The sequence below is a fragment of the Lentinus tigrinus genome (assembly GCF_003813185.1).
Source record: "Lentinus tigrinus ALCF2SS1-7 unplaced genomic scaffold L226scaffold_56, whole genome shotgun sequence".
In the NCBI taxonomy this organism is placed as follows: domain Eukaryota; kingdom Fungi; phylum Basidiomycota; class Agaricomycetes; order Polyporales; family Polyporaceae; genus Lentinus; species Lentinus tigrinus.
The window spans coordinates 103,892-127,863 of record NW_027137965.1 but is presented as its reverse complement, the minus strand read 5'-3'; the positions used below and the strand labels follow the sequence as shown (position 1 = coordinate 127,863).

The window sequence follows — 23,972 nt, the reverse complement described above, 5'->3', positions numbered from 1 at the left end:
CGCGGCGCCGCGTCTCCTCACAATGTCTTTTTATCCCGTCTCTGCTTTAGAGTCACTTGCTTCCCATTCTCTTCCTGGGACTTGCAGGCGCTCGTGGAGACGCAGAGTATCCTTCTCGTTTGGTCTGTTAGTCGGTTGGGTGCCAGATGTCGCGACCACCTTGCGACGAGACTAGGCTGGGGACATCACATCCCGTAGTATTACTGTCGTACGCGTATCCTACTCTCGATCATGTATTGTGATTTGGGTAGAAATGCAGGCGTGGTGGAACGTTTCCGGAAAGTGTCACTGGTGTGCAGATTTTGCGCTTTTATGTTACGGTTATGACAGCATCTCCTCTCCATCCAAGAAAAGACGACGTCCGCTGCCCGCTCTCGAAAACGGTTCCTCTCCTTTCCTCCTCCTTGACGTTGCGAAGTTGAATCACTGCAGGAAGACAGTCTCATGGACCAGGACTTGCGAAGTACTTCTCCCAACCGCCTCGCCGCCGAGTATCTGCTGCACAGTATTCAGGACAATGTAGAAGTCACTTTGACGTACGTTACCTGTTGTTATCCCGTATCCTAGAGACTCATGTTCAACACATTGAGGAGATGAAGCAGTGAGTGGTGGTCCCTCATGACGCTCCAATTGTGCGACATGTCATACGCCCCGTCATGCGTACGCAGTGCTTCAGGAGCACGAAGCCTATAGGGCATCCTTCGATACACCCTTCGAAGGCGCTGGTGAACGTTTGCTTGTGTCTTGCATCGTTGGCTATCTGAAATCATTCACATTTGAAAGAATAGACTCTTCTTATGACTTAAAACAGTGGAAGGACAAGTCGTCTCGAATCCCGTTATCCGAACGGAACCGTCATCCCTCTCTTCAATATCTCTCCCTGGAGCATATGCCATTCCTACCAGAGACAGGGTTCCCCATGCTAACCTACCTAGCGTTGACACGGGTCACCGTTCCTGATCTCCGTACCGTACCGTCTCTGTGGCATCACTCATGCGCCCGTACCAGCTTCTTGACCTAGCGCAAAGCATTGATGCCTCTTTCATCGGGAACAACGTCTTCCGGGCTCTTAACGCCCCCTTACCAGCAGGCTGAAAGACGCACGAGCCAAGATATGGATATGCTCGTTGCGAAGCATGTAAGCTTTGGGCCCGAAGATTAGTTTCCAGTCGCGAAGATGTATCAGGAAAAAGCACCGTAGTCTGGGAAGACAGTAAAGAAGTGGTCCCTGGAGAGTGCAGTACAGAGCACAGGGACATTCTCGAGATGCGCCTTTGGTTTCGAGGCCAAGTACCGTGACGGTTAAACTGAACCGGGCTATTTCTCGTGGCAGTGCTCGGCATGTCAAGCTCCGATTTGATCCGACCTAAATTGAGTTGTCTTGAAGTTACTTACCGGTTGGCAACTTGAAGCTATGTAGGTTTGTCCTGATCTCTACCTCAGTCAACTTGAACTTGTTGCACACTGGTTGAGGGCCGAGGCTGGCAAGCCAGCCTCCATTTCTGTAGCGGGATGATCTCGCCAAGGAATCTCTCGGGGCCACCGAGGACGCCACTCATCGCGCATGTCGTTGACTCGCCACTGCTGTTCACTGACCTGCATCAATGCAGGAAGGATGGTCATGAGGCCTCCACGGACGACCTACTTCCATTTGCAATGCCGCATCAGAGGGGTCTCTGGATGATGATCTTATCCGCCGGTTGGTCATCGAGGTCGTCGAGTGTCTCGCGCTGTTGACTTGTGCTCGCTCAGCCGCGTGCTCTCAACCCACTACACTGGAGAGCCTGAAATGTGCCGTCGCAACACCGCCGAAGGTAGCTTGAATACCAGTGCTGTCTACGAGGCTTAATGTTCCGACGAAGTATCTTGGCCTGTGTGCATTCCTTGAGCTGGATCATTCTAAGCGAATAGGAGTGAAAAGCTGGCCGTACTATAACTGCATGCAGAGCCGCGGCCGTGCGAGGGCGCACGCAACGATTGGAGAAAAGCGATGCATTCCTAAAGGTAACCAATAGTCGTGTGACAAGCCCCTTCTATTTACCTTCATACCCCATCGAATGCGTCGCACCGATGTCACGATCCTATACACTACCCATCGAGCTAAAAGCTCAAATCTTCGAATCCTCGGTACCCAGTACCCGGTACACGAACCTCAAGCCTCCTGTACATAGTTCCCTATCGCCAACCATCAGCCGAGCAAGTTCGCGCTGTCGCAATTGCATATGCACACGTACCTGGGAACACGCCCTGCCGCCCGTTCAGCTTGCCCGTCCACCAATCCTCCGTGCTGTCCGTGCGCTCAACGACCTCGATGCGATCCCCAGCCTTGAAGTCCAGGTCGCCGTCCGCCTGCGCGGCAAAATCGTACAGCGCCACCACGTACTGCGCTGCGGGCTTCGGCTTCGGCTTGAGCGGCGGAGGAGGCGGTGCCTTCTTGGCTGCGGCAGACCCGAAGCCAGAGCCTGGCGTCGGAGGAGAGTAGGGTGGGGGCGCCGCGGTGGCTGAAAGGGAAGAGGGCGGAGGGGGCGCCGCTTTCTTGAACGTGGACGAAGAGGGCGAGCGGCTGGCTGCGGAGGAGGAGGAAGAGGCTGTTGCAGAGCGCCCGAGAGAGGACGCGCCGCCGGATACAGAACGGTTGGCTTGTACCATCCGGGCTGTGTGCGATGAGATGCGTCAGTTGTTGAGCTGAGGCCGTCGTAATCGCGCAACGTACAGGTGGAGATGAGGCGCTTGGTGATGTTGAGAGCTTCAACGCGCTCCATGGCGTCGCCGCGCCTGTCCTCGAAGTCGCTTGCGATCTGTGCCGGGGGCACGGACACGTCATACTTGCCTTCCGCAAACGTGTTGACCTTCTCCAGCAGTAGGTAAAATATATTGAGCCTGGCCGACGACATTCAGCGCATCCAGCGAGGTGACGGACGGAATCAATCAGACGCACTGCATATAATAGAACGAGTGGAAGAGCGGATCGATGAACTGCGTGGCTTGGACGAGGAAGCGTGGCAGTTCGTTCTTCATCGCATTATTCACGAAGTCATACTCGTTCGAAGCGATCTCGAAGTCTTGTTCGAGCTATCATTGATAGGGTCAGTGACAGAGGGTCAAATGGATAGATATGAAGACTCTGAAAAGACGCCTCGCATTCGCTTCGGCAGATTAGGAGAACCCCGCAGGTAGCGAGTATGAGTTTGTGCGACAACCATAGCACACATCCAGTGACAAGCAGCCAGGCAGATACAGATTTGGGGGGAAGTTCTGATGATATGGGATATGTGTTTCGGCAAACGCACCTTGAATAAGTTCTTCTCGTCGTTTAGTGACTTCTCCTTCTTGTCTCGGAGTTTCGTGAGGGAATTGTTGAAGCGATCATAATCCATGAGCTTGACGCGCCTTGAGCACCAGCCAAAAGGGTAGATCAGCGACTGGACACGCACCTTGTGCTCCCGCTTGGTGATACTCTTCCGGATAGATTTCAGGATACCCTGGAACTCCTTGATAGGACCGACGATCCTGCTCTCGATCAGCTCCAGCTCCGGTACCACGGATGCCTTCATCTCCTCCATGTTCGTCGCGTAAACGTCGACGTAGGCGATCGTTTGTTCCGCCTCTGGATGCTTGGAGTCGAGGCCATACTCGCTGCCGAGCGGATGGAAGATGGTGGAGAAGTGCTGCGCGAACTCCGTGGCGTTCGTGAAGAGGTTTGTGACCGCGTCCGTGTACGCCTTGCTGTCCTTGAGCAGCTTCTCTGTCGCCTTCTCTATCGACTCGAACCGGCGATGGTAGTCATCAAACTCGGGGTCGGCGGATTCTGTACGCCGGGAAATGGTACGAGATATTGATGGTCGGCAAACAGTCGATTAGTTCGATGAGTACGTGGATGTTACGCACTCTTGGACATGCCAACCTTCGTGGTTAGCATGTGCGGTGTTCTGCGTCGCTTCGCATGGGTTTCTTGGATATCTGTAACAACATATGGCGCACATACCGCGCGAACGCCTTCTGTATGCCCTTCATGTTCGTCGACGCTGTGCTCGTTCGGTTTCGGGTTGTTCGTCGCTCCTGAGTCTCGCTATATGCGCGCGTATGCCGTCAAAGAGCTAAGCAGAAAGCGCGGAGGAGGCGGTACGTGGAGGAGGGGGAGGTCTGGCTGGATCGCAGCCACTCCCACAATTGCCGGTATACCGTAAAAGGAAATTGATGCTGTCATCGGCTATGCAGTGACTATCCTTGGCGGCACCGAGCCTCGCCTTAGTCTGCGCTGCCTTTCGCCTCGACCTCATCGTCTTACTCGTCGACCTCGTCGTCTACATCGCTTACATCGCACATCATGGTCATTCAACAGCCCTCTGGCCAGATTAAGTGTGATTTATCCAACACTTCCGACGTGCAGCCCTGCTGACCGTCCTTTCATACCAGGCTCACGAACGTCTCGATCGTACGACTGAAGAAGGGCGGAAAACGCTTCGAGGTATGACGGTCAACTACTGAGCCTCAGTTTTCATGCTGATCTCTGCATAGATCGCGTGCTACAAGAACAAGGTGCAGGAATACAGGAGCGGTGTAGAGACCGACCTCGATGACGTCCTTCAAATTGCCAATGTCTTCATGAACGTATCAAAAGGAGAGGTTGCCAAGAGCCAGGATCTTCAGAAGGCCTTTGGGACAACGGATAGAGATACGATCGTCAAGGAGGTATACCCGGACGTCTGGTCCACTTTGGTAATGGCCCGCTGAAGTTACCTCACTAGATCCTGAAGAAGGGAGAACTACAAGTCGGAGAGAAGGAGCGCGAACACGACCTTTCGTCCGTCCGGCGCGAGATCGCGACGCTCGTCGCCGAGAAGTGTGTCGACCCCGCGACACAGAGGCCTTACCCTGTCGGCGTAATCGACAAGGCCATGACCGAGGCAGGATTCAGCGTGAAGCCTGGGAAGACTGCGAAAGCACAAGTGCGTACGAATGTCAGTGCTATTGGTGCACAGATGCTCATACACACCATTCCTGCAGGTATCGGAATGCATCAAGCTGCTACAAACCGAGTCCAAACTCCCCATACAGCGCGCGCGGATGCGTGTCAAGGTCACTATCCCCGCTGCCGACGTCGACAAATTGCGTTCCAAGATCTTGGAGACTGCGGAAAGCGTGGAGAAGGATGGTCAAGGAGCGGATGAATGGGAAGCCGTAAGTGTCGTTGTATGCGCTTCAACCGTTCCGGTGCTGAACGTGCTCGCTCTCCCGCAGGTCATGCTCATTGACCCGGGCCAATTCCGCGTCATCAACGAGCTCCTTCAGAAGGAGTGCAAGGGACGAGGCCGTCTCGAAACCTTGACGTTTGCTGCAACTGCCGGGAGTTAAGCGTAGATCACTAGACAGAGTGGATGAAGGTTCGGACGAAGCTCTCTTGTTTACTGTACTGCTACGACTGTATCAATATCTTCTTTTTCCAAGATCTACGGACACCCTGCTGATCCAAACGCTGCTAGTGACAGCAGACTCATTGGATGCTTCCAGATGATCGTTCGCATGCACTTCCCTCATCAAGTATGTGCCGTGTGTTATAGACGGTACGTTGTTCTCATGAACTTAGACTGTATCGCTGTATGCTGGATTCAAATGCGGATTAGGTACGGTGACTTGTGATCACGCCGTACACTTTGTGGGCGCAACTTATGTCTTTGCCAGCGTATATGTGCAGCGCTCGTAAGTCACATCGGGTGCCATCGCCAACAGTGTACATATAACAGGGTCGGTGTCTTCCATCATACATAGCAGCCCCGTGATCACTTCTTATTACTCTACGCACATGAAAACTGCTAGGCCTCCCTCGCCATCCGACTCCGAAGATGCTGTGGTCGCTCCCTCATCGAGAGTCTCGACATGGACGCTATGCGCACTCTCCTCGTCGCAACTCGAAAGAGATGCGATGCCTATCCTCCTACCTCCGCAGATCTCTCTTGCACCATCGTCCCCCCCAAAACACGGTAGCTTCAATCTCGTCTACGAAGTGCAATTTCGATGGGGTCTCCTGGGCCCTTCGAATCGCTCACTGTCCCTGGAACGCGCTTCAAGAGCGCAGTATGCGTCTAGATATCATTGGCCATTCCCATGCCCCGCATCTATGCTTACGACTGCACTCTCGACAACGTGCTGCCCCGCCCATACGTGGTGACGGACCTTCTACGGGGCACGCTCCTCGTCGATGTCTGGAATGAGGCTTCGTGGTGGACCGGCGAGTGGAGCAAGGAGCGACTGCTCGCGTCCGTCGCGAAGCACATAGTCGCGCTCTCCGGGCTCGAATTCGACAAGATTGGCTGTCTTGTTTGCGATGAGACGGACGGTTCATACCATGTTCTCTCTCTCCCCTGCGCTTTTGACGAGGAGGAAGACTCCGGTATTCCAAATATGTACCCTTGACTTCCGACCGTGATGACGAGGCGGCATCAAACGAGGGCTCAGCGTACAAGAAGGTGGGCGAAGGAGAGACAGTAGATAAAAATGAATGACGAAGCAATATTTTGTACGACTTGATCGGATAGCGTCTGTGAACACTGAACATATCTGAGACTCGTCGAGCGCTTGAATGGACTGATTGCTTGAGCCACTACTACCGTTTCGTGGTCACTGGAAGGTGCCGGTGATCCATCGACGATCCTGCAAGTTCACAAAATTCTTCTCGTAATGGACAAGCATATCGATATCAAGGCCAGTGTGGTGTCGATGCTGAAACATCTTCAAGCGCATGCGGACGAGATGCCGTGAGTCGTTCCTCCGGTCAAGCCATAAGGAGAGGTTGTAATTGACTACTTTGGCGTTTGTACAGCAGCGACATGGTCGGTGATTATATCCTCACGTAGACGCGTCTTCCTCATCTACTGTTCTTCGTGATAGGTCTGGGACCTACACGAGCTCATGCTGGAGACGGCAACAGCCCTCTTGCGCCCCTGGAACTCACAGCGGCCTCTCATTCGTTTACCCAATGAAATACTCGGCCACATCATGGGGTACATACCAGACCTTCGCGAAGACATTGAGGAGGATCTACGACCCGTCTGGCGCTCTGCAGCATCGGACACCCTCATGCTATTCCCCATTTCCCAGACATGCCACCGGCTCCGCGCAGTAGCACTCGGCAACCCCTTTTTATGGCGTCATATCCATTCGAAGTACCTTGGGCCCACGGTACAACAACTCATATCCAGAACTGGGGATTTGCCCCTCACCGTCGTCATGAACGAAATCATACCCCTCGGCCTCCTCGACCTCACGCATCTCCGTGCGCAGGAGCTGCACATGGTGAACATGGACCAGCGAACTCGATATCTACATGACTATTTTGAGCTTCCGTGGCCTCAGCTGCGAGCTGTGTCTCTCACCCATTCGGCCGATACGCGGTGGAACGGGGACAACAAAATCCCCCTGTCTACGGCACCCCAGTTGCGGTATCTTCATCTTCAACACATCTCGACGTTCGTTTCAGGAACCATGCCTAATCTCACACATCTCTCCTTGTCCATGCTTCATCTCGACAAGTGTCATGCGCAGGTTGCGACCTTCCTGTGTTCCTGTCCGAATCTCGTCAACGCAACGTTCGATCGCATGAATAACCCCGCCACTGCGAGTGTCCCTCCGACTGCCGATCTCCCGCGTCTCAAGCGTGTCACCTTCCACGACATGACCACGCCCATTATCAGATTCTACCTCACCGTCTTATCGTGTCCCCGTCGCGGTCTCGCCCTGCAGGTTCTATCACCGAGATATATACCTTTGCGGCAGTTTCCTATCGAGGACTTGCTTCCTCGGTACGCTCAAGGCGGGGCATCGTTTCTGGCAATATGCTGTCACATCAGATGGGCCGAGGACGACGACGAGGATGACGATACAGAACTACTGCTCTCTGTGAGCGTTTCCAGCGAGACGAACGCCTTTCGTATTTGTCGCGTCTGCGACGTCTTGGAGCAACATCTCCACCGCGTTATCGCTCACAAGGGGTCTTTGTCGAGCTTACGGGAGGTCTGGATTATGAACATTCCCGTTTCATACTCGAAACGGTGGATAGACACCATCTCCTCCGTCCTGGCTTCCCTCCCTGCCTTGGAGACCGTGACCGTCGTTCTCGACCACTCGGAGTTCCCTCCAGCACGACCAAACCTGCGCATTCTCCCTAGACTCTCAGCCTTATCCTTCGAGAGCACCCATCTCAAAACCGTGCGGCTGGTACATGGGTTCTGCAATTCCCCAGACTCACATTCTGCGCCAGTGACCACGGGGGCCTCCACGAGGCTGTCGCTGGAGAAGATCCTGCTCCAGCTCTCATCTCGCGAGTACGATTACCTGGACACGCTCATCGTGCAGACCACACCGCACTTCTATGTAGACGGTGAAGAGCTGGCTGAGATTGCGGAGCACATCCCTAACGTTCGGCACGAGACAATCGACGTCTTGCCTTCAATGGATCTCCCGAACTATTGCTTCGAACCCGCAAGCAGCAAGAAAGCCTCCTTCGCGGGGTCAATGTGGTAGCACCGAGATAGAGTGGCATATGTCAGCGGAAGATCTCAGGTTGGGGATTTACCACCATGCGGTCCAGTGTCGGTGTGTAGAATCAAATCCTGATGGAACAATGAAGGCTCATTCTGACGCTTTCTAGGTCGGGTTCTCGTTGATTCTCGTTGGTATGACAGGGCAGGCAGCGATCTCACATTGGGCAAACAAGAACACGAATATTGCAGTAATGGATACGAGATACGAATTTTACAAGTCCGCCTCGGTAGCAACGTCATGCAGCACGAGTGGCCGCATGGTGCGGTTCCAATTTTCCTCCCAGGTGCACCATTCCCACTTATCGTCCTCATCGTCTCCTTCTTCTTCTTCTTCTTCTTCTTCTTCTTCTTCTTCAGAATCACTAGAAGCGTCTGACGCACCACCATCAAATGCCTTCCGCAGCTGGGACAGAACCTCTGATGACTCGGGAAACCCAGCTAGTAGAAACTGCAAGTAGCCGTTAGTTTGCAAGGCCGCACGCGGTAGGGCGGATAGACATGCCTGGAGGTCGCTGGCAAGCTTTTCAGCATCGCCGAACGCGTAACCGTTCACGCCATCCTTCACCAACTCATGCAGGCTGAGAGGAATTGAGACCATCAGCAGAGGCGACCCATATGGTGCATCCGATTCACATACCAGAGATACTTGAGCGCGCACACCGGCAGCCGGCAGCCGAACATATCGACGATTTTCATGGGAAGGTCGTACCCCGACGAGCTACAATGTAACGATATGCCAAGGTCCGCAGAACCTAACAGGTCACACGTCATTTCGCTGCATGTCTGTCCATAAATGCGATACACGTACCGAGCAGCAGAGGGTAATCGCTCGCCTCGAGCCACATGCTGACACAACGGACATAGCGCCACGGGCCGTCTTCACCATCCTCGCCACCTCCATGGCCCGTCTGGAGCTGCTCGACTTCTCGCATGTACTTGTCGCGCAATGGGCCTTTTCCAGTGATAATCACCAGTATCTTCGGTATAAGCGGGTACCACTCCGATTTTTTATGTTCCTCTACACGTTCCCGTGCAAGCCGCTCATATCGCTTGAGTGCATCGAGTAGGATGCTGAAGTCTTCATCCGGAGTCCAGGAAGTGCTAGAGACAATAAGCGCTGGCCGGTCCGGACGGAGAGCAGGCATAGCGACGTTCTCAGCGAAGGAGCCTAGGTCGACATCGATCGCAGGAGCTGCGGTTTCTCCCGCGGTTCCTTCCGCAGAAGGCGGCGTGGATGGTGGTATGTAGGTGAAAGGTGTGGAGTACGGTGGGTTTGAAGCAGGAAGAAACGACGACAAGCCGGATGCCGGTGTAGACAACTCCGGGAGAAGGCGCAGAAACAGCTCATGTGTCTGCGAAGGGGATGCTCGCCCAAAGCGGGCAGGAGGACGGTCGTACAGCACTACTTTATGTCCTCTGCATGGAATAGGTCAGCTCATTGTGACGCATTAGTGTGAACGATACATACTGTACTTTCCATACCGTATCCAGGAAATATAGCATCGACTTGGAAACGGCTAGATGGGCATAAGCGCATCTTCCGAAATATCCTTCGAACCTGCGTGAACGCCACAGCCCTAGTGTAAGTGGCGCAGACCCAGGTTGTCAACTTGTGGCATGTGGACTCACGACTTGGCTATCTTGACGTAGGGGTGATCCCACCCAAGCCTTAGTGCGAGGATGCTATAGCCAGTGTTATGCCAGTCGATGATGACTTTGCAACCTCGCATCTTCGACACGAACCAGACAACTGCAAGCGTCGGTATGCTGGGTGGGTTCTAAATCTCGAGGTGAGCATCGCGAACAGTTAGTCTACTGTAACCCAAGCATGACGTACTTGTACAAGGATGAATTCAGGAGGATGTGGAATCCGGACGGCAAGGGTGTAGACAAGCTCCACAACCTGGCGTACCACCTTCAGGGGTCCTCCAATGATGAACGGGAGCCATGACAAGTAGCGAGGGGGTTCCGTCAAGTGCATGATTTTGACACGCGGAATCGTCAATAATGAGGGTATAGGTTGAGAACCTGGCGAGAGAAACAGTCAACAACTTGTACGGACAACTGCCGAGAGCACGCTGCGCATATCAAGGGAAAATTCATACGCGATAGCTTCATAACCTCACGAGTGGATGTCCACATAGACATTCGCATGCGTTGAAGATGTCTGTCCATACAAATTGCCGTCGTCCTCAGGAGGTGTCGGCACCTGGCAGAGGTCCTTGACTACATGCGCGGTTGATCATACGGTACGACCTCCTCACTCACACCTACGCAATGTGCTCGCCTCCAAATATCCTGAGGGTCGGTACAGAGCATCCACGTCCTCGCCCACCACTAAACACTCGAAGCCTCCGCGCGACTCTCATTCGGCTTCAAGCAGCACTCACCTCCGTAGCCTATAAGATACGTTAGGAAGTTGTTGTTCGCGAAGCTTTCGGTATGGTACATCATGCGGGGGCTGCGGCCGATGTCACCGAGGACGAGGATGGCCACCGAACGCAGTGCGGGTTGTGGACGTGGCCGACGGTAGACACCCCATAGCGCAAAGGCAGATACAAGCAATGAGCCAAGGTAGAGTGCTGCATTTAGAGACAGGAAAGACGCGGTGCTCGCAGCCCCAACCAGGCTGCTCACCGTCTCCGACATGGTGCTCGTCGTGGTGGACGACGAGCGAGTAGGCGCCAGTACCGTGCCAGAAAGGCCCAGAATGATGTCACGCTGCGATGACTAATTCAGGCCTGCCATTTGGCCGTGTCATGAGCCTCAGCACCTTCGTCGTTGACCACCATGTTGCCCTCATCATCTTTGGCTTCTTCCTCGCTACGTGCAGCTGCCCGCGCGTCGAAAGAACATGCGCTCTCCCCGCTAAGAGCTGCGAGAAACGCGAGAAGCGTATCTGTTTTGTCGTCAAGACAGTTCTCTTCGTCTCCGCGGTGCTCTGCTGCAATCCACCATGGCCATACCTTTGCGACAGGATCGTATACGAGGACGGTGCAACCAAGTCGTGCATTGCGGAGAGTAGAGCATGGTACGTCCCCATAATTCAATTGTAGACATCGAAGTACTGATGGTACACAGCGCGGACTATGTTCATTCAGACGGAGACTACGCCGAATGACGATTCTCTGAAATTCATCCCTGGTGTAGAGGTCATGGACGAGGGCACCGCCGAGTTCACAGACACTCGTTCCGCGCTCAAGTCACCACTAGCCATCCGTCTCATGGGCATTGAGGGAGTCACCGGTGTCTTCTATGGTCCCGACTTCGTCACAGTATCCAAGGACCCGGAGACGTCGTGGTCGGTCATCAAGCCCGAAGTATATGCCATGCTTATGGAGCACTTCTCGTCCGGCCAGCCACTCTTCCGCTCTGACGAAGATCGTGAGGCGGCAGGTCCCCAGGATACCCGCATCCTCGATACCGATTCGGAGACGGTCGCCATGATCAAGGAGCTTTTAGAGACTCGAGTGCGGCCTGCCATCATGGAGGACGGAGGCGACATCGAGTACCGGGGCTTTACCGATGACGGTACTGTCCAGGTGAAGCTCAAAGGGAGCTGTAGAGGTTGCTCTTCCAGCACGGTAACGCTGAAGAGCGGGATAGAGCGTATGCTCATGCACTACATCCCGGAGGTGAAGGGTGTTGAGCAGGTGCGTCCTTTCGTTGCAGTGGACCTTCTACCCTTATTCAATTCCACATCATAGATACTCGACCAGGAAGAAACCATTGCATTGGATGAGTTTGAAAAGCTCGAGTCGAAGCTAGCCAAAGATCACGGCCACGAGAAAGACTCGAGGTAAACTTCAGCCCCGGTCCTGCCGTCGTTCCGCGCTAACATACTTCCCCTCCGGCAACCAGTATGGCCCAGTACATGTCTGTGTAATCTACTTGTATAGCTTTCCTAGTTTCCTCCTACCATGGGGAACACAAGCCTAATCTTCTCTCACCCTCGTCGGAATGTGTGAAGCGGCCGCGCGCGACCGTGGCGTCGCGCGCCTGCAAGATGCCCGATACGAATGTCTGCTTTCACTCGTACACCCATCGCGCTCTCGCGTGTTCTCATAAAACCCTGCACCTCTGAGTCTTTCCGTGTACCCTGACTTTGCATCTGGCCATGGCCACCCCCGAGGTTGCTCCCGAAGTCATGCCTGAGACTACTCCCGAGACCGCGCCTGAGACTACGCCCGAGGCCGTCCCCGAGACTACGTCCGAGGTCATCTCCAACGTGGTTCCCGAGACCTCCCCCACGGCTACCCTCGAGACGGCCCCCAAGACCACGCGCAAATTTGTGCTGGCCTCGCGACACTCGCAGCTTGCGCAGATCCAAACCAACATAGTCCGCGATGAGCTCGCGAAGCTCCATCCTGACATCACGTTCGAGACGTCCTTCATGGCCACCGGCGGTGACAAGAACCAATCCCAAGCACTCTATCTCCTAGGAGGGAAGGCGCTGTGGACGAAGGAGCTCGAGGTTTCGATGTTGGAGGGATCGGTGGACTTGCTCGTGCATAGCTTCAAGGACGTACCGACCGTCCTCCCGGAGGGCTGCGAGATTGCGGGCGTTCTGGAGAGGGAGAATCCCCTCGATTGTCTTATCGTCAAGCAGGGTCTCTCTTACAAGAGTTTGGAGGAACTTCCGGAGGGGAGTGTGGTCGGAACCAGCAGCGTACGACGGGTCGCGCAGCTGAAGCGACGGTTCCCTAAGCTCGCCTTCAAGGACTGCGTGAGTGCTTACCCTTCACACGCACCGGTACAATTCTAATCTTTATTTTCCGGGCGCGCTCAATAGCGAGGTAATTTGTGAGTGAATATCGGTGCTGCAGTCCGCGCTCTTCTGATCGTGTATGTAGGAACACGCGCATGGCGAAGCTCGATGCCCCAGACAGCCCCTTTACCGCAATCATCCTCGCGAAGGCAGGCATGGTCCGCCTTGGCTGGGGTGCTCGCATCACCTGCGATCTTGGCCCGCCTACTGCCCTCCACGCCGTCTCTCAGGGCGCGCTCGCAATCGAAATCCGGTCCGACGATGAGCAGGCCCGCCAGCTTTGCCGCTCCATCACCCACTGGCCCACCGAGTGGTCGTGTCTCGCCGAGCGCGCGTGTCTCCGGGTTCTCGAAGGCGGGTGCAGCGTCCCCGTCGGCGTGTATACCACTCTCACGGAAGAGCCTGCGGAGGAGGGGACGAAGAAGGGCAAGCTGCACATCACCGGCTGCGTCACGTCGCTCGAAGGCGATAAGCACGTTGAGCACTTCATCGAGGCGCATGTGCACACGGCGGAAGAGGCGGAGGCGATTGGGGCGAAGCTCGCGCAAGTCCTCATTGAGACGGGCGCAAGACAGATTTTGGACGACATCAATGCGGACCGGGAGAAGCGTATACAAGAGGCGAAGGAGAAGAACGAGAAGGTCGATGCATAGAGGGCCGTCGTACTGCAAGATTGGAAGTGTACAACAGGATGTATACAGTGCTGTAATTCAACGGGTCAATAGGTGCGCAACAGGGTTGCTTGTCCCTTGGTTGCCCTGGGAGGATGCCGGGTATGAGATACTATCGAGAGGTTATAGGTGAGTAGTATACTTGTTTGTCATACAAACTATCGCAACATTGGCAGCAATGCATCCAAAGGCCAACAGCTATAGTCCGCAATCGCGGATGCGTGAGTACGAATCTCACGTCGGTGTACAAGAGCATGGGGCAGTGTCGACAGTAATCACGATCTCAGATAAGTATCGATATGTCCTCTCAATCAGTCCCATCGTGCGTTCCCATGAAACCCAGTTGCCTTCCTTTCCTTCGCGACTCTCGACCTCGCGTTCTACCATGGCCACTCCCGAGTGCTCGCGCAAGATCGTCCTTGCCTCGCGAGCCTCAGAACTTGCGCAGGTCCAGACTGTCAATGTGCGCGATGCGCTCGCGGAACTCCATCCTGACATCAGGTTCGAGACATCCTTCATGGCCACCAGTGGCGACAAGAACCAATCTCAGTCCCTATATCTGGTAGGAGGGAAGGCGTTTTGGACGAAGGAGCTCGAGGCCGCGATGCTGGAGGGATCGGTGGACTTACTCGTTCATTGCTTCAAGGACGTCCCGACCGTCCTGCCCGAAGGTTGCGAGATCGCGGGAGTTCTGGAAAGGGAAGATCCGCTCGACTGTCTCATCATGAAGCAAGGTCTCCCCTACAAGACGTTGGAGGACCTCCCTGACGGGAGCGTCATCGGAACGAGCAGCGTACGACGGGTCGCGCAGCTGAAGCGATCGTTCCCCAAGCTTGTGTTCAAGGATTGCGTGAGTTTACTTCCTCGCACGCTCAAACGTCTGAATTAATCATCAGCATTCTTGTGCATACAGCGAGGTAACCTGTGAGCAATGCTTCCGTCAATCCGCCATGTTCGGAGTATGACACTCACCGCACTTCAGAAACACACGCCTGGCGAAGCTCGATGCGCCCGACAGCCCTTTCACCGCAATCGTCCTTGCGAAAGCAGGCATGGTCCGCCTCGGCTGGGGTTCCCGCATTACCTGCGACCTCGGTCCCCCGACCGCTTTCCACGCCGTCGCCCAAGGCGCGCTCGCGATCGAAATTCGGTCCAACGATGAGCAGGCCCGAGCGCTCTGCCGCTCAATCACCCACTGGCAAACGGAGTGGTCATGTCTTGCGGAGCGTGCATGCCTCCGCGTGCTCGAGGGTGGGTGCAGCGTCCCCGTTGGCGTATACACTGCGCTCGTGGAGGAACCGACGGAGGAGGGGGCGCGGAAGGCCAAATTGCAGATCACAGGGTGCGTGACGTCGCTTGAGGGGGACGAACATGTCGAGCACTCGATTGAAGCACATGTGCACACTGCGGAAGAGGGGGAGGCAATTGGGGTGAAGCTCGCGCAGGTCCTCATCGAGACTGGCGCCAGGCAGATTTTGGACGACATCAGTACGGATCGGGAGAAGCGTATACAGTGGGCGCAAGAAAATAACGAAAGGGTCGGCGTATAGAGGATGCGCGTAGACCATGTGTAACCAACATTGAGTATGAGTTGTGGGACAGAGAATCGCGCGGCCAGGCGACGGTGCAATGCATACGATACGATAGATGTTCAACATTCAGCGCAGCTCTCCTCTCCTCTGGTCATTCTCCTGCCCAGTCCCTTTGACCACCTACTCAGCGACCGTAACATCCTGCTCAGCGACCGTGGTATCCTGCTCAACGACCCCAGCATCTTGCCCAACGGCCGCCGCATCCTGCTCAGCGACTGCAGCATCGTCGACTGCAGTATGCTGCTCAGCGAGCGCAGTATCCTGTTCAACGGCTACGACCACCCGAGTAACGGATGATTCTCCCGCCTCCACTGCCTCCACCGCCTCCGGAGTCGGGGGATACGCTGATTGAGGGAACGTCTCTGGTTGGGAGGCATCTCCTTGTGGACAAACGGCTGGGGACGGTGGGCGCGGCACTGGAATTCGCTCCTGGAGCCAACCCCTCGGGAAGCATGAGCTCTTGTACGGCTTGTCGGGGAGGAGGAGGAGGGATAGGAGGTCTTTCGATGAGCTGTAGGTGACCTGGATCACCTTCCCAGGGGAATCCAGTCGCTCTGTATCAACCTGTAGTTGAACCAGTTGGTCCCATTGGCGAGAATGAGGTGGCGTCGACCAATTGATAGCATTCCTCAACGCATCCCAAGGGGGCCGACGGCCCTGCTCAAGGATGCGGTACCTGGTGATGACTGGGTAAGAAAGGTACAAACTTCCTAATTGGTGACATGGCGGAAATACATACAGGTAGTCTGGCTTGGGACAGTCCTTCGGGATACCTGTCAGGATTTTCAGGATGCGAGACTTCTCGTCCTTGTCCGTGAGCTCGCTGTGCCAGAAACCCACTAAAAACGCGTCAGCGGCGCATGGGGAGAAGACGATTGCCTCTCACGATGGAATAGTGCCCTGCACCTAGACCCGCCACATTGAGACGTCAGTCAAATGAATCGGGCTGGACAGTATGAGACTCTTACACGAAATACAAAGTGTCCGATGTTACGCGGTGAGAATTCCCTAACAGACCCGAGTCCGATGTCAGGAGAGCTTGAAGGCTTGGGGTACGAAAATGCCGGACTTACCTCCCTCTGCCACTGAGAGCCTCTCAAGCAACACAGGATAGATCTCCACCAATTCCTGAACATGGCAGCGTTCGTGTCGCTGGACTTCGTTCGATGCCGTCCACAAGTCCGCCAAATTCACAAGCCAACGCCTGTTCACTATGACTTTATGCAATGACTTGCGAACCCGATCGCTGAGGATAAATGCGGAGCAGAGACCTTCAGCCAGGTGAGCCATGATGCCGCGATGAAAGTGCGTTTCGCCACGCTCGAGTAAGAAACTGTACATGATAGCTGGTCAGAAGACAGCGCATCAGGATATTGACGTGCACTACCGTAAGTACAATAACGCGCCCGGCATCTTGGAGTGGCTGGGCTCGCGCTCGACGTACTTGGTGAGCTTGTCTGTTACGAGGCTGTACGAAGCTGTATACCATAGGAAAGGAGGCGTAGAAGTGCCCTGGCGATGTACGGTGGCGTGCAGCAGGTGATCGTCAATCCGGTCGAGGACGTAGCTGAGCAAGGATGCACGCGGGATCGCGCGGATCCAGAGGTTGCCGCTGACCCTGCCAGATATCGTAGATCTCGGGTATGGGGCAGCGAAGAGTATTCCGCATATCCAACTCCTGAGGACCCGACAGGCCTCTTTGAACTCCGGAACGCGTTCTGGCGCGAACATGAGCAAGTTCCCGCGCTCGAAAAACGGGAAGTAGATTGTCGCCAGGAACGAGTCAATCCAGAAGATGCTATCAGATTCGGTGAGGTATTATCGAAGCATCCTTGGACTGTTGACATACCGTGCATTCCAAATTTCCTCGGAGGTGCTGCCATCTTGGCAGACGAGCGGCTCGTATATCCGAATTATTTGTGCGTGGATGCGTAGTCGAGCGTGGAATCCGTGTTCATTGAGAGGATGCGGACGGTTCGCGATAGGAAAGTGGTCTGAGACGCAAGAACTATGGCCGTACATCCCGGAGCAATGCCCAGTGAACGCATATAACATGCAGAGGCGGAGAGAATCCAGGCCCCGGCATGCGGCATTGATGTTCGAGGCTCTGCGACGCAAGTGAGCCCCTACAACCTCGCCGAGTAGCCGCTTGACAGTTGTCGGTGATACAGATTCAGACTCTCCGTCCTTGATGGCAGCAGGATATAAGTACGAGAAGCGGGGAATCACGTATGAGTCGGGCTTCTTTCCTGAGCCTTCGTGTAAGCCATACGCCTTCCAGATGCGTTTATTTTGATAGTCCGTTAGGATCTTGGCGTAGTCATCAAAAGTAGACAAGAAGGATGTGAGCCGGTCGGGTTCAAGAGGTCTTCCTTCCCGAGGCTGCAAGAGGAATGTGAATGCGAAGTCGAAGGATATCGCCGCAAGTGCCTTGTCCAAATGTGAGAACTTCTTCCCAAGATCGTTTAATCCCTCGGCATCCCTCTTGCCTATGGCGACAAACACGGCGAGCTGTCACGTTGGGTCAACACTGCAAGCATCATTTGGACGTGAAAAGATTACCTCATTCTCCGCCTGCTCGCTGCCCGATTTACCGCTGAAGGACTCGGAGAGACGGCAAGATGCTAGGACAAGCAGCTTGGAGAGTTCGCTGTGTTGAGAACGCAGATCCACCTTGCAACCGAATGACAGACGGCACCAGAGCTCCTCCAGCAGTGCTCGCGTCCCCCATTCGACCATGTGAACATCTTTTTGGTCACGGAAGAAGAGCTCGACTGCATTCGGTACATCGTGGAGCTGATTCAAGTACATCTCTGCTGCTTCGCGGACTCGCCCAAGGTCCACGAGGTAGGGGGCGAGCGCGCGGTAGAGCTCATGCGCTTTCATGAACGCTATAGCCTCCTCCTTGGGCGTGAACATCTCGATGGCCTTCCTGCGAATTACCAGGTGAGCAACACAATACATATGATGAAAAAAAACGCATTACAATCGCTCGTTGATGTCGAAGAAGTGCATGCAGATCTTCTCAAAGACGACATCGCTGACATCCGGTCGATGACACAGTACGGTCTGCCGTGCCTCCTCCATCATGCGAGCCTTGCGATACAGTTCGGCACATTTTGAGAACTCGCCTGCTTGGCAGCAAGCTTCTGCACTCGCCTTGAAGTTGCGCGCACGGTAATGGCAAGCAGCCGAGGCCAGGAAGAGCTTCTTCGCCTGCTCTCCAGAGGTCTTCTTCGCGCATGCTCCGAAGGCTGAGGCAGCGGCTGAAAAGGCTGAGGCACCGTCCGCTGTTTCTTGTAGAAGGTATGCCTTGGCGATTTCGCTCTCTGAAGGAAGATCTGCATTCTCGAAGCACTGTTGTGCCAGACTGAACTCCCGACTGTCCATGAACTGCTTGCCTCGTTTTGCCCAGTCGTCCGCGGAGGATTGGCCAACGAGAGACAATGGAGCGTCCTCTCCACTCTTGTCCTCGATCACACCTCGTCTTGTCCAGAGTTCCTGAGAATGTGTTCAGCAAGTGAGAGCTCTGTCGGGACATGGCGCAAACTGACCACCATGGGTGATGCCATCCCGGACCCGTCCACGATCCACAGGCGCTGCCTTGCCCTGGTCAAGGCGACGTAGAACATTTTGAGCTATCTCAGCGAGCATGAGCAACTTGATCACTAGAGTACAAATTTATCTATACCTCTCTGCAGAAACCTCTGGAGTTCTCAGCCCAAAGCACGGTACCTCTCCCTGCCATGCGAGGCTCGCAAAGTGTACGCCATTGCTGCAGAGAGACCGGACAGTCCTCGAACAGATGATATAGAAATACCTTGAAGTAGAAGTCAGGGGGATACAATGGTGCGTGAGACTGGCTACACACATCGTCGAACTCCTGGCCTTTGCTTTGATAGATCGTCCTGAGGGGTAATGTTACGAGTTCAATAGAGCGCACCCCCTGAATAACTTGCGGAAAGCCTTACAAAACAAGTCCTGAGAAAATACCACGAGAATGGAAGGCTTCTTTAGCCGCTTCGTCCCGGACGATGACGCCTGTGTAAGGTTAGCACATGCGGTATGAAGTCCTTCCTACTCGTCACACGTACACTGTTCTGAGCCTAACGTGAGCGGCCTGATACATCATCCGAGTGAGTAGTCAGGAATAGATTCCTGGATCATTCGGAGACTTACGATGCACGTGTGTACTGTCGATCAAAGACGGTTGATTCGTCTGTCCCGGAACTACCAAAGAAAACCGGCCTAGGTCCAGGTCGCCAGCCATGTTCAGGTCCGAGCCTGTCCAGCGAGTCGGGCCAGTGGGTCATCAAGAGGTCGACGACTGTCTGGGCGCAGTTGGCGATACCGGAGTGAGAGCGATAGTTGATTGATAGGTAAAATGTGGTGGGAGGGACCTGCATCGGATTTGCTTGCCGCTCCTAGATGAACGAGGATGACCGGCAGCGGAGTCAATCAGTAAAGCAATAGAATCGATAGGGACGAGATAGTGCGAACTTCAAGCCGGTGCAACATCGACGTCAGCTCGTTAAACGTGAACGAGCTACCAATAGCGATGGTCTGTGCCGTGTCCCCTGCCCAGAAGAGTCCGTTTGGATTGTTGCACAGCGAACGGAGCACTTCCAAATGACTTTAATCGCTATCACAGTGACTTTGAGGTATCATGACTCACGCAACATATCGACAATGAGATTGTCCTGGACCTCATCGGCGAACCTATCTGGGAGTGAGTATGATGAAAGGTCTCGAGCATTTTGACACATACAAGAAGTCGACGGGAAGACCAGGGAGCCGAGACGAGTCTAGACGTCGGAGCAACGCGTGTGCTCTGACATCGGTGCCCCTGAGGTCAGTACAACAACACCTCGAAAGCGTTGGGAAAGGCCTCACCTATCGGCGCTGTCGCGCTCTCTGCGCTTGCGCGTCAGCCGCAGATACGCTTCAAACAGGTCGTACACGCCGGCTCTGTTTGACGCGAAGGTGGGGTATGATCGCGTGCTCAACGCAAGATACGCCTGTCGGTCTAAATATCCTCCCCTGGTCCCTACAGTCGTTTCCGAGCCCTTGATCACGCCTATGAAGTCGCGGTCAACGATGCTATTCAGAGGGGAACTTGTTCTGGTATACGATACCTAGAAACTCGCTGAAAACCGTCATAGGATCTGTCAGGAACACTCGTCAATTGAGTCGCAGGGTGTAACTCGAGCCACAGAACTCACCAAATCCCTTCGTGAGCGAACGCGGAAAGTGGGTCCAATACGTCTTGACAAATCTATTGCCCGAGACCGACGACAGCAGACTATCCTCTCCAACGTCTCTGTTATTCACAATCAGCCACGTCGAGCCGGGTCTCGAAAACCATTGGCACTCACATGTCGAGCTCGCCTTGGTCCAGTTCACGAAGTCCCACAAAAAGGTCCGCCTCAAGCATAGAGTAGAGCTGAGGGCACGCATCAGCCACAAACAGAACATGTGTGATAAAAAAATTGATTACATACCTCGTCGACGGTGACGAAAAGTGGGAAGTGCTTCTCCTCGAGGGCGCTCCATCGCTTCGGGAGACCATGCCGCCGCTTCCCACCGAGTTGTGCACTCGCCGGTGTACTTGACTGCGCCCGTTGCTCCCCGATCCCCTCCAGCTCGTCTTCCGCGAGAGTTGCCAGTCTGAAGGCCTCGAGGAGCTGAGAGGTCATGCTGTGCACCTGATCCGCCAGCATAGAGGAACGAGTCACGAACATGACGCGCGGCTTCGCTCGCTCGATGTTCCACAATTCCGAACCCCGCATGATGGCGATGATCTTGTACATCATCGTCCAGGTTTTCCTAATATCAGCGTCAACAAAGACGACCTATGCAATTGCATGAATTATGCCTACCCCGTCCCCGAACGGCCGATCACGAAGCATGAGGCGTCATGTTCGATGATCTTCATCTCAAGGGGCCTATGAGTGCGCATGAGATGGTATGAGTGTTTGTTTCTCCTAACGCCGGTGTACTCACGATGGTTGCCCCATGAATGGAACCTCGTGGTCGGCGAGGAAACCTACAATAGAACGTGATCTCAATACAGAGCACCGAGTCGCGTCAGCGCTGATAAATCGGATAGTACATACTGTGCAGGAGAGGCTGAGAGATACCAACCTCGTGAGCTCTAGTCGACTGAAGCAACTAACCCGGTTGAACGTACCTTGGACAACACGACAATCCTATTCATTGAGATAATGTCTGCGGCCTGTCAGTCGAAAGTCAATGTGAGACAAACGACCGCATCATGCTACTCACATCTGCTTCCGAAGCGAGCACAGGAAGCAGGAAGGAATGTTCAGGTGACGCTCGCTCAGGAAGCATCGGGAACGTCAGAGGTGTATAGATGTTTTCTCCTGTATTGCGAGGGCGGCTGCGTCGACGACACCTAAGGACGTTTCAGCAAGACTGACTCGTAGACTATCTAAGTGGGCCAGCGGACGCTCGTACCTGTCTCGGTACATCTCCCCCTGCCGTCCCAAATCCTTCGCGACATTGTTCCAGAAATTCAGGCGTATCTTGAGCTGCGCATGCGTGTAGATTCCAAAGACACGGATCGCTAACGGCAAAGAGTCAGCGCGTACTACTTCAACAAGCTAGCGTAGTGCGCACCTTGTCGGTCGACCTGGTGACAACCGTGTAAGCTGAGTTTACGCCACCGGTACTAGGACACCATTGACTCACCTCAGCTTCATGATCAGGGATGCAATCTATGCAATACTGAACAAGACGATCAGCACTGAATCGAGCTGAGGTATAGACGACTTACCACCAGACGCAACTCGTCCGTCACTCTCGCCTTGAAAATGGGAACAGCTCCCTCGGTGTCAGAGAGCAGGACGTGATTGGCGGAGGAAAAATCTCCATTTGAGAGCTCCCTATCATGTGGATCGTATAAGGTTGGACCCAATTGATGAAATTGATATCTGTACCTGAGCGTCGCTAGAGTCCTCTCAAATGACACGGGGGATCGTCTCCGCAATTTGCGCAACTCTGTTGTCGCGCTGGATGTGATTTGAATCTCCCATTCTCCGAATCCCTCGGCTGACTCGAGGAAAAATAGTGACTTCGGCGGACGGAGGGGAAGGTACGTAGCAATGGCATCGTTCACGTCGTCAGCTGCAATTTCGGTAGTAATTGTGTGGGTGTGGGGGGCGTGCTGGTATGTTTCGGAATGGTCCGGAGAAGGCTGATCGTCGCCCTCGTCCGACCTCCCAGAGTTACGCTTCATATGCTCCGCTACATCAGGAAGGCGAGCCCATGCGAGGTAGCACTGACGGGAAGAATTCAGGGGTGATCTGATCCAGCGACGCATAAGGAACATGCGCACCTTCAAAACATCTCTCTGGTCTTGAAGAATTGCAGCTTCGATATGCGAGAGTTCCTCCGCGTTCGAGGGTGCTTCAATGCCGATATTTGCGAAGGGCTTGGCTACTATATCGGCGTGCTTCCACCATTCATTCTGTGGGGCAGGTCCATCAAGACGCTTGCTGCCAAGCCATTCGGTTGAGCAAAACTTACTTGCTTGGACAGACGCGCGATTTCCGTGAGCACTGGACGTGCTAGGACCACCGCCCGCCAGCATTCATCTGTGCTCCTCTTGGGGTGCGTCTTGCCGCTCTGATCAGTTGCCCAATCGATTGCTGCAAGCGCGATGTTAAGGCTAGAAAGAACCGCGGCAGCAACGCTATTCAAAAATGATTGAGAATCGTCCGGGAAGCTCTGTGTGAGCTCCTCGGACAAGGTCGCAAAGGACCTCTCGTCCATCTCTGAGTATGTGCGCTGAGTTGCAGGAGTCTGACAATGGTGTGAGATATTGGCGCACCATAGATCATACGCGCAGCGTTCTGGAGGTCGTTGAGGACCCGGTCAAGTGGTGACCATTCCAAGGTAGATACACCGGATTGTACATCGCCTTGCCGTTGTGTCGCCATGGCGAGTTTTTGGGTCGAAGGAGAGTGTCGGTGTCGTGTCGAGGTTTGATCTCCCACAAAATATAGAACATATTATGTCACGGATTGAGGCTTCCACGAGGCGGGACAAAGAAGGATGTATGCTGCGGTAATGGCGTCGTGAGGCTCCAGACCTGCCACCTGCACTTGTTGGTCAGATGCCTGTAAGCACTCAGGCCGCATGTACCGTTCAGACTTAGTACAATTCGGTTCGGATACCTCCTGAAATGAATAAGTCGTCTCGTAGTTTAGCGAGACGAAGTTGGTACTCACAATATTGATGTACTTCAGCCCTGAGGGCGTGGTATAACCGCCGACAGGGCTCTCAGTCGACGACTGGGACATCATACGCGAAAAGCACGCCGACCGGGAGCGCATCCTATGAATGAGGCTTGACAAAGCTAATGTCGTTAGTATTGATA

The 23,972-nt window shown here is 54.4% G+C and overlaps 8 protein-coding genes across 8 annotated transcripts; 5 read left to right on the top strand and 3 right to left on the bottom strand.

Annotated features, from left to right (window-relative positions):
* Nucleotides 1-1,977: 1,977 nt before the first annotated feature.
* L226DRAFT_540410 (BAR-domain-containing protein) lies at nucleotides 1,978-4,135 on the bottom strand. The gene is made up of 8 exons (XM_067681868.1): nucleotides 3,986-4,135; nucleotides 3,889-3,929; nucleotides 3,435-3,808; nucleotides 3,291-3,380; nucleotides 2,939-3,072; nucleotides 2,714-2,880; nucleotides 2,235-2,654; nucleotides 1,978-2,175 (listed from the first exon to the last, which is right to left on the bottom strand). The coding sequence occupies exons 2-8, from the start codon at nucleotides 3,896-3,898 to the stop codon at nucleotides 2,153-2,155; spliced, it is 1,218 nt and encodes a 405-aa protein (XP_067529343.1). The 5' UTR covers nucleotides 3,899-3,929; nucleotides 3,986-4,135; the 3' UTR covers nucleotides 1,978-2,152.
* A 120-nt stretch (nucleotides 4,136-4,255) lies between these two features.
* On the top strand, nucleotides 4,256-5,389 carry L226DRAFT_540409 (Shwachman-Bodian-diamond syndrome protein). The gene is made up of 6 exons (XM_067681867.1): nucleotides 4,256-4,359; nucleotides 4,417-4,468; nucleotides 4,519-4,692; nucleotides 4,749-4,949; nucleotides 5,008-5,181; nucleotides 5,242-5,389. Exons 1-6 carry the CDS (start codon nucleotides 4,328-4,330, stop codon nucleotides 5,353-5,355), a joined length of 747 nt encoding a protein of 248 aa, XP_067529342.1. The 5' UTR covers nucleotides 4,256-4,327; the 3' UTR covers nucleotides 5,356-5,389.
* Nucleotides 5,390-7,962: 2,573 nt separating this feature from the next.
* On the top strand, nucleotides 7,963-8,520 carry L226DRAFT_432672 (uncharacterized protein; the record flags this gene model as incomplete). Its single annotated transcript, XM_067674718.1, has 1 exon — nucleotides 7,963-8,520. A coding segment is annotated over one exon (558 nt), but the record flags the coding sequence as incomplete, so codon positions are not given.
* Nucleotides 8,521-8,673: 153 nt separating this feature from the next.
* L226DRAFT_540408 (uncharacterized protein) lies at nucleotides 8,674-11,216 on the bottom strand. Its single transcript, XM_067681866.1, has 8 exons — nucleotides 10,931-11,216; nucleotides 10,378-10,568; nucleotides 10,170-10,318; nucleotides 10,009-10,098; nucleotides 9,349-9,956; nucleotides 9,178-9,292; nucleotides 9,043-9,118; nucleotides 8,674-8,988 (listed from the first exon to the last, which is right to left on the bottom strand). The coding sequence occupies exons 1-8, from the start codon at nucleotides 11,187-11,189 to the stop codon at nucleotides 8,752-8,754; spliced, it is 1,725 nt and encodes a 574-aa protein (XP_067529340.1). The 5' UTR covers nucleotides 11,190-11,216; the 3' UTR covers nucleotides 8,674-8,751.
* Nucleotides 11,217-11,629: 413 nt separating this feature from the next.
* L226DRAFT_576158 (HIRA-interacting protein 5) lies at nucleotides 11,630-12,426 on the top strand (the record flags this gene model as incomplete). Its single annotated transcript, XM_067685310.1, has 3 exons — nucleotides 11,630-12,193; nucleotides 12,248-12,339; nucleotides 12,402-12,426. The coding sequence occupies 3 exons, from the start codon at nucleotides 11,630-11,632 to the stop codon at nucleotides 12,424-12,426; spliced, it is 681 nt and encodes a 226-aa protein (XP_067529339.1).
* A 261-nt stretch (nucleotides 12,427-12,687) lies between these two features.
* On the top strand, nucleotides 12,688-13,961 carry L226DRAFT_472882 (porphobilinogen deaminase; the record flags this gene model as incomplete). Its single annotated transcript, XM_067676492.1, has 3 exons — nucleotides 12,688-13,266; nucleotides 13,333-13,343; nucleotides 13,394-13,961. The coding sequence occupies 3 exons, from the start codon at nucleotides 12,688-12,690 to the stop codon at nucleotides 13,959-13,961; spliced, it is 1,158 nt and encodes a 385-aa protein (XP_067529338.1).
* Nucleotides 13,962-14,364: 403 nt separating this feature from the next.
* On the top strand, nucleotides 14,365-15,529 carry L226DRAFT_472928 (porphobilinogen deaminase; the record flags this gene model as incomplete). The annotated part of the gene is made up of 3 exons (XM_067676495.1): nucleotides 14,365-14,829; nucleotides 14,893-14,903; nucleotides 14,962-15,529. 3 exons carry the CDS (start codon nucleotides 14,365-14,367, stop codon nucleotides 15,527-15,529), a joined length of 1,044 nt encoding a protein of 347 aa, XP_067529337.1.
* Nucleotides 15,408-23,965, bottom strand: L226DRAFT_617323 (uncharacterized protein). Its single transcript, XM_067687018.1, has 37 exons — nucleotides 23,824-23,965; nucleotides 23,424-23,772; nucleotides 23,120-23,367; nucleotides 22,929-23,060; nucleotides 22,531-22,871; nucleotides 22,368-22,476; nucleotides 22,283-22,318; nucleotides 22,211-22,223; nucleotides 22,049-22,157; nucleotides 21,857-21,986; nucleotides 21,762-21,806; nucleotides 21,688-21,700; nucleotides 21,575-21,617; nucleotides 21,451-21,516; nucleotides 21,073-21,397; nucleotides 20,947-21,014; nucleotides 20,794-20,891; nucleotides 20,707-20,736; nucleotides 20,465-20,648; nucleotides 20,340-20,402; nucleotides 20,247-20,290; nucleotides 20,072-20,193; nucleotides 19,751-19,995; nucleotides 19,666-19,691; nucleotides 19,543-19,612; nucleotides 19,443-19,479; nucleotides 19,263-19,391; nucleotides 19,126-19,209; nucleotides 18,558-19,072; nucleotides 18,134-18,503; nucleotides 17,421-18,082; nucleotides 16,959-17,369; nucleotides 16,645-16,904; nucleotides 16,540-16,579; nucleotides 16,458-16,477; nucleotides 16,311-16,410; nucleotides 15,408-16,247 (listed from the first exon to the last, which is right to left on the bottom strand). Exons 2-37 carry the CDS (start codon nucleotides 23,530-23,532, stop codon nucleotides 15,692-15,694), a joined length of 5,853 nt encoding a protein of 1,950 aa, XP_067529336.1. The 5' UTR covers nucleotides 23,533-23,772; nucleotides 23,824-23,965; the 3' UTR covers nucleotides 15,408-15,691.
* Nucleotides 23,966-23,972: the final 7 nt, after the last annotated feature.

Bases quoted from the DNA above. Each gene is read 5' to 3' on its own strand.
- L226DRAFT_617323 (XM_067687018.1), bottom strand. From the start codon at position 23,532: ATGGCGACACAACGGCAAGGCGATGTACAATCCGGTGTATCTACCTTG. The intron at 22,319-22,367 runs GTAAGTCGTCTA...CGTCTTGTTCAG, and splicing joins CGGACGAGTTGCGTCTGGTG to TATTGCATAGATTGCATCCC. The intron at 19,480-19,542 runs GTAAGGCTTTCC...ATTACCCCTCAG, and splicing joins ATTTTCTCAGGACTTGTTTT to GACGATCTATCAAAGCAAAG.
- L226DRAFT_540410 (XM_067681868.1), bottom strand. The intron at 3,381-3,434 runs GTGCGTGTCCAG...AGGCGCGTCAAG, and splicing joins TCACCAAGCGGGAGCACAAG to CTCATGGATTATGATCGCTT. The intron at 2,881-2,938 runs GTGCGTCTGATT...GTCGTCGGCCAG, and splicing joins CACTCGTTCTATTATATGCA to GCTCAATATATTTTACCTAC.
- L226DRAFT_540408 (XM_067681866.1), bottom strand. From the start codon at position 11,189: ATGTCGGAGACGGTGAGCAGCCTGGTTGGGGCTGCGAGCACCGCGTCT. The intron at 10,099-10,169 runs GTGAGTCCACAT...GCGTTCACGCAG, and splicing joins TACGTCAAGATAGCCAAGTC to GTTCGAAGGATATTTCGGAA. The intron at 8,989-9,042 runs GCATGTCTATCC...GGCTACTTGCAG, and splicing joins AGCTTGCCAGCGACCTCCAG to TTTCTACTAGCTGGGTTTCC.
- L226DRAFT_540409 (XM_067681867.1), top strand. From the start codon at position 4,328: ATGGTCATTCAACAGCCCTCTGGCCAGATTAA. The intron at 4,469-4,518 runs GTATGACGGTCA...ATCTCTGCATAG, and splicing joins AGGGCGGAAAACGCTTCGAG to ATCGCGTGCTACAAGAACAA. The intron at 4,693-4,748 runs GTATACCCGGAC...TTACCTCACTAG, and splicing joins GAGATACGATCGTCAAGGAG to ATCCTGAAGAAGGGAGAACT.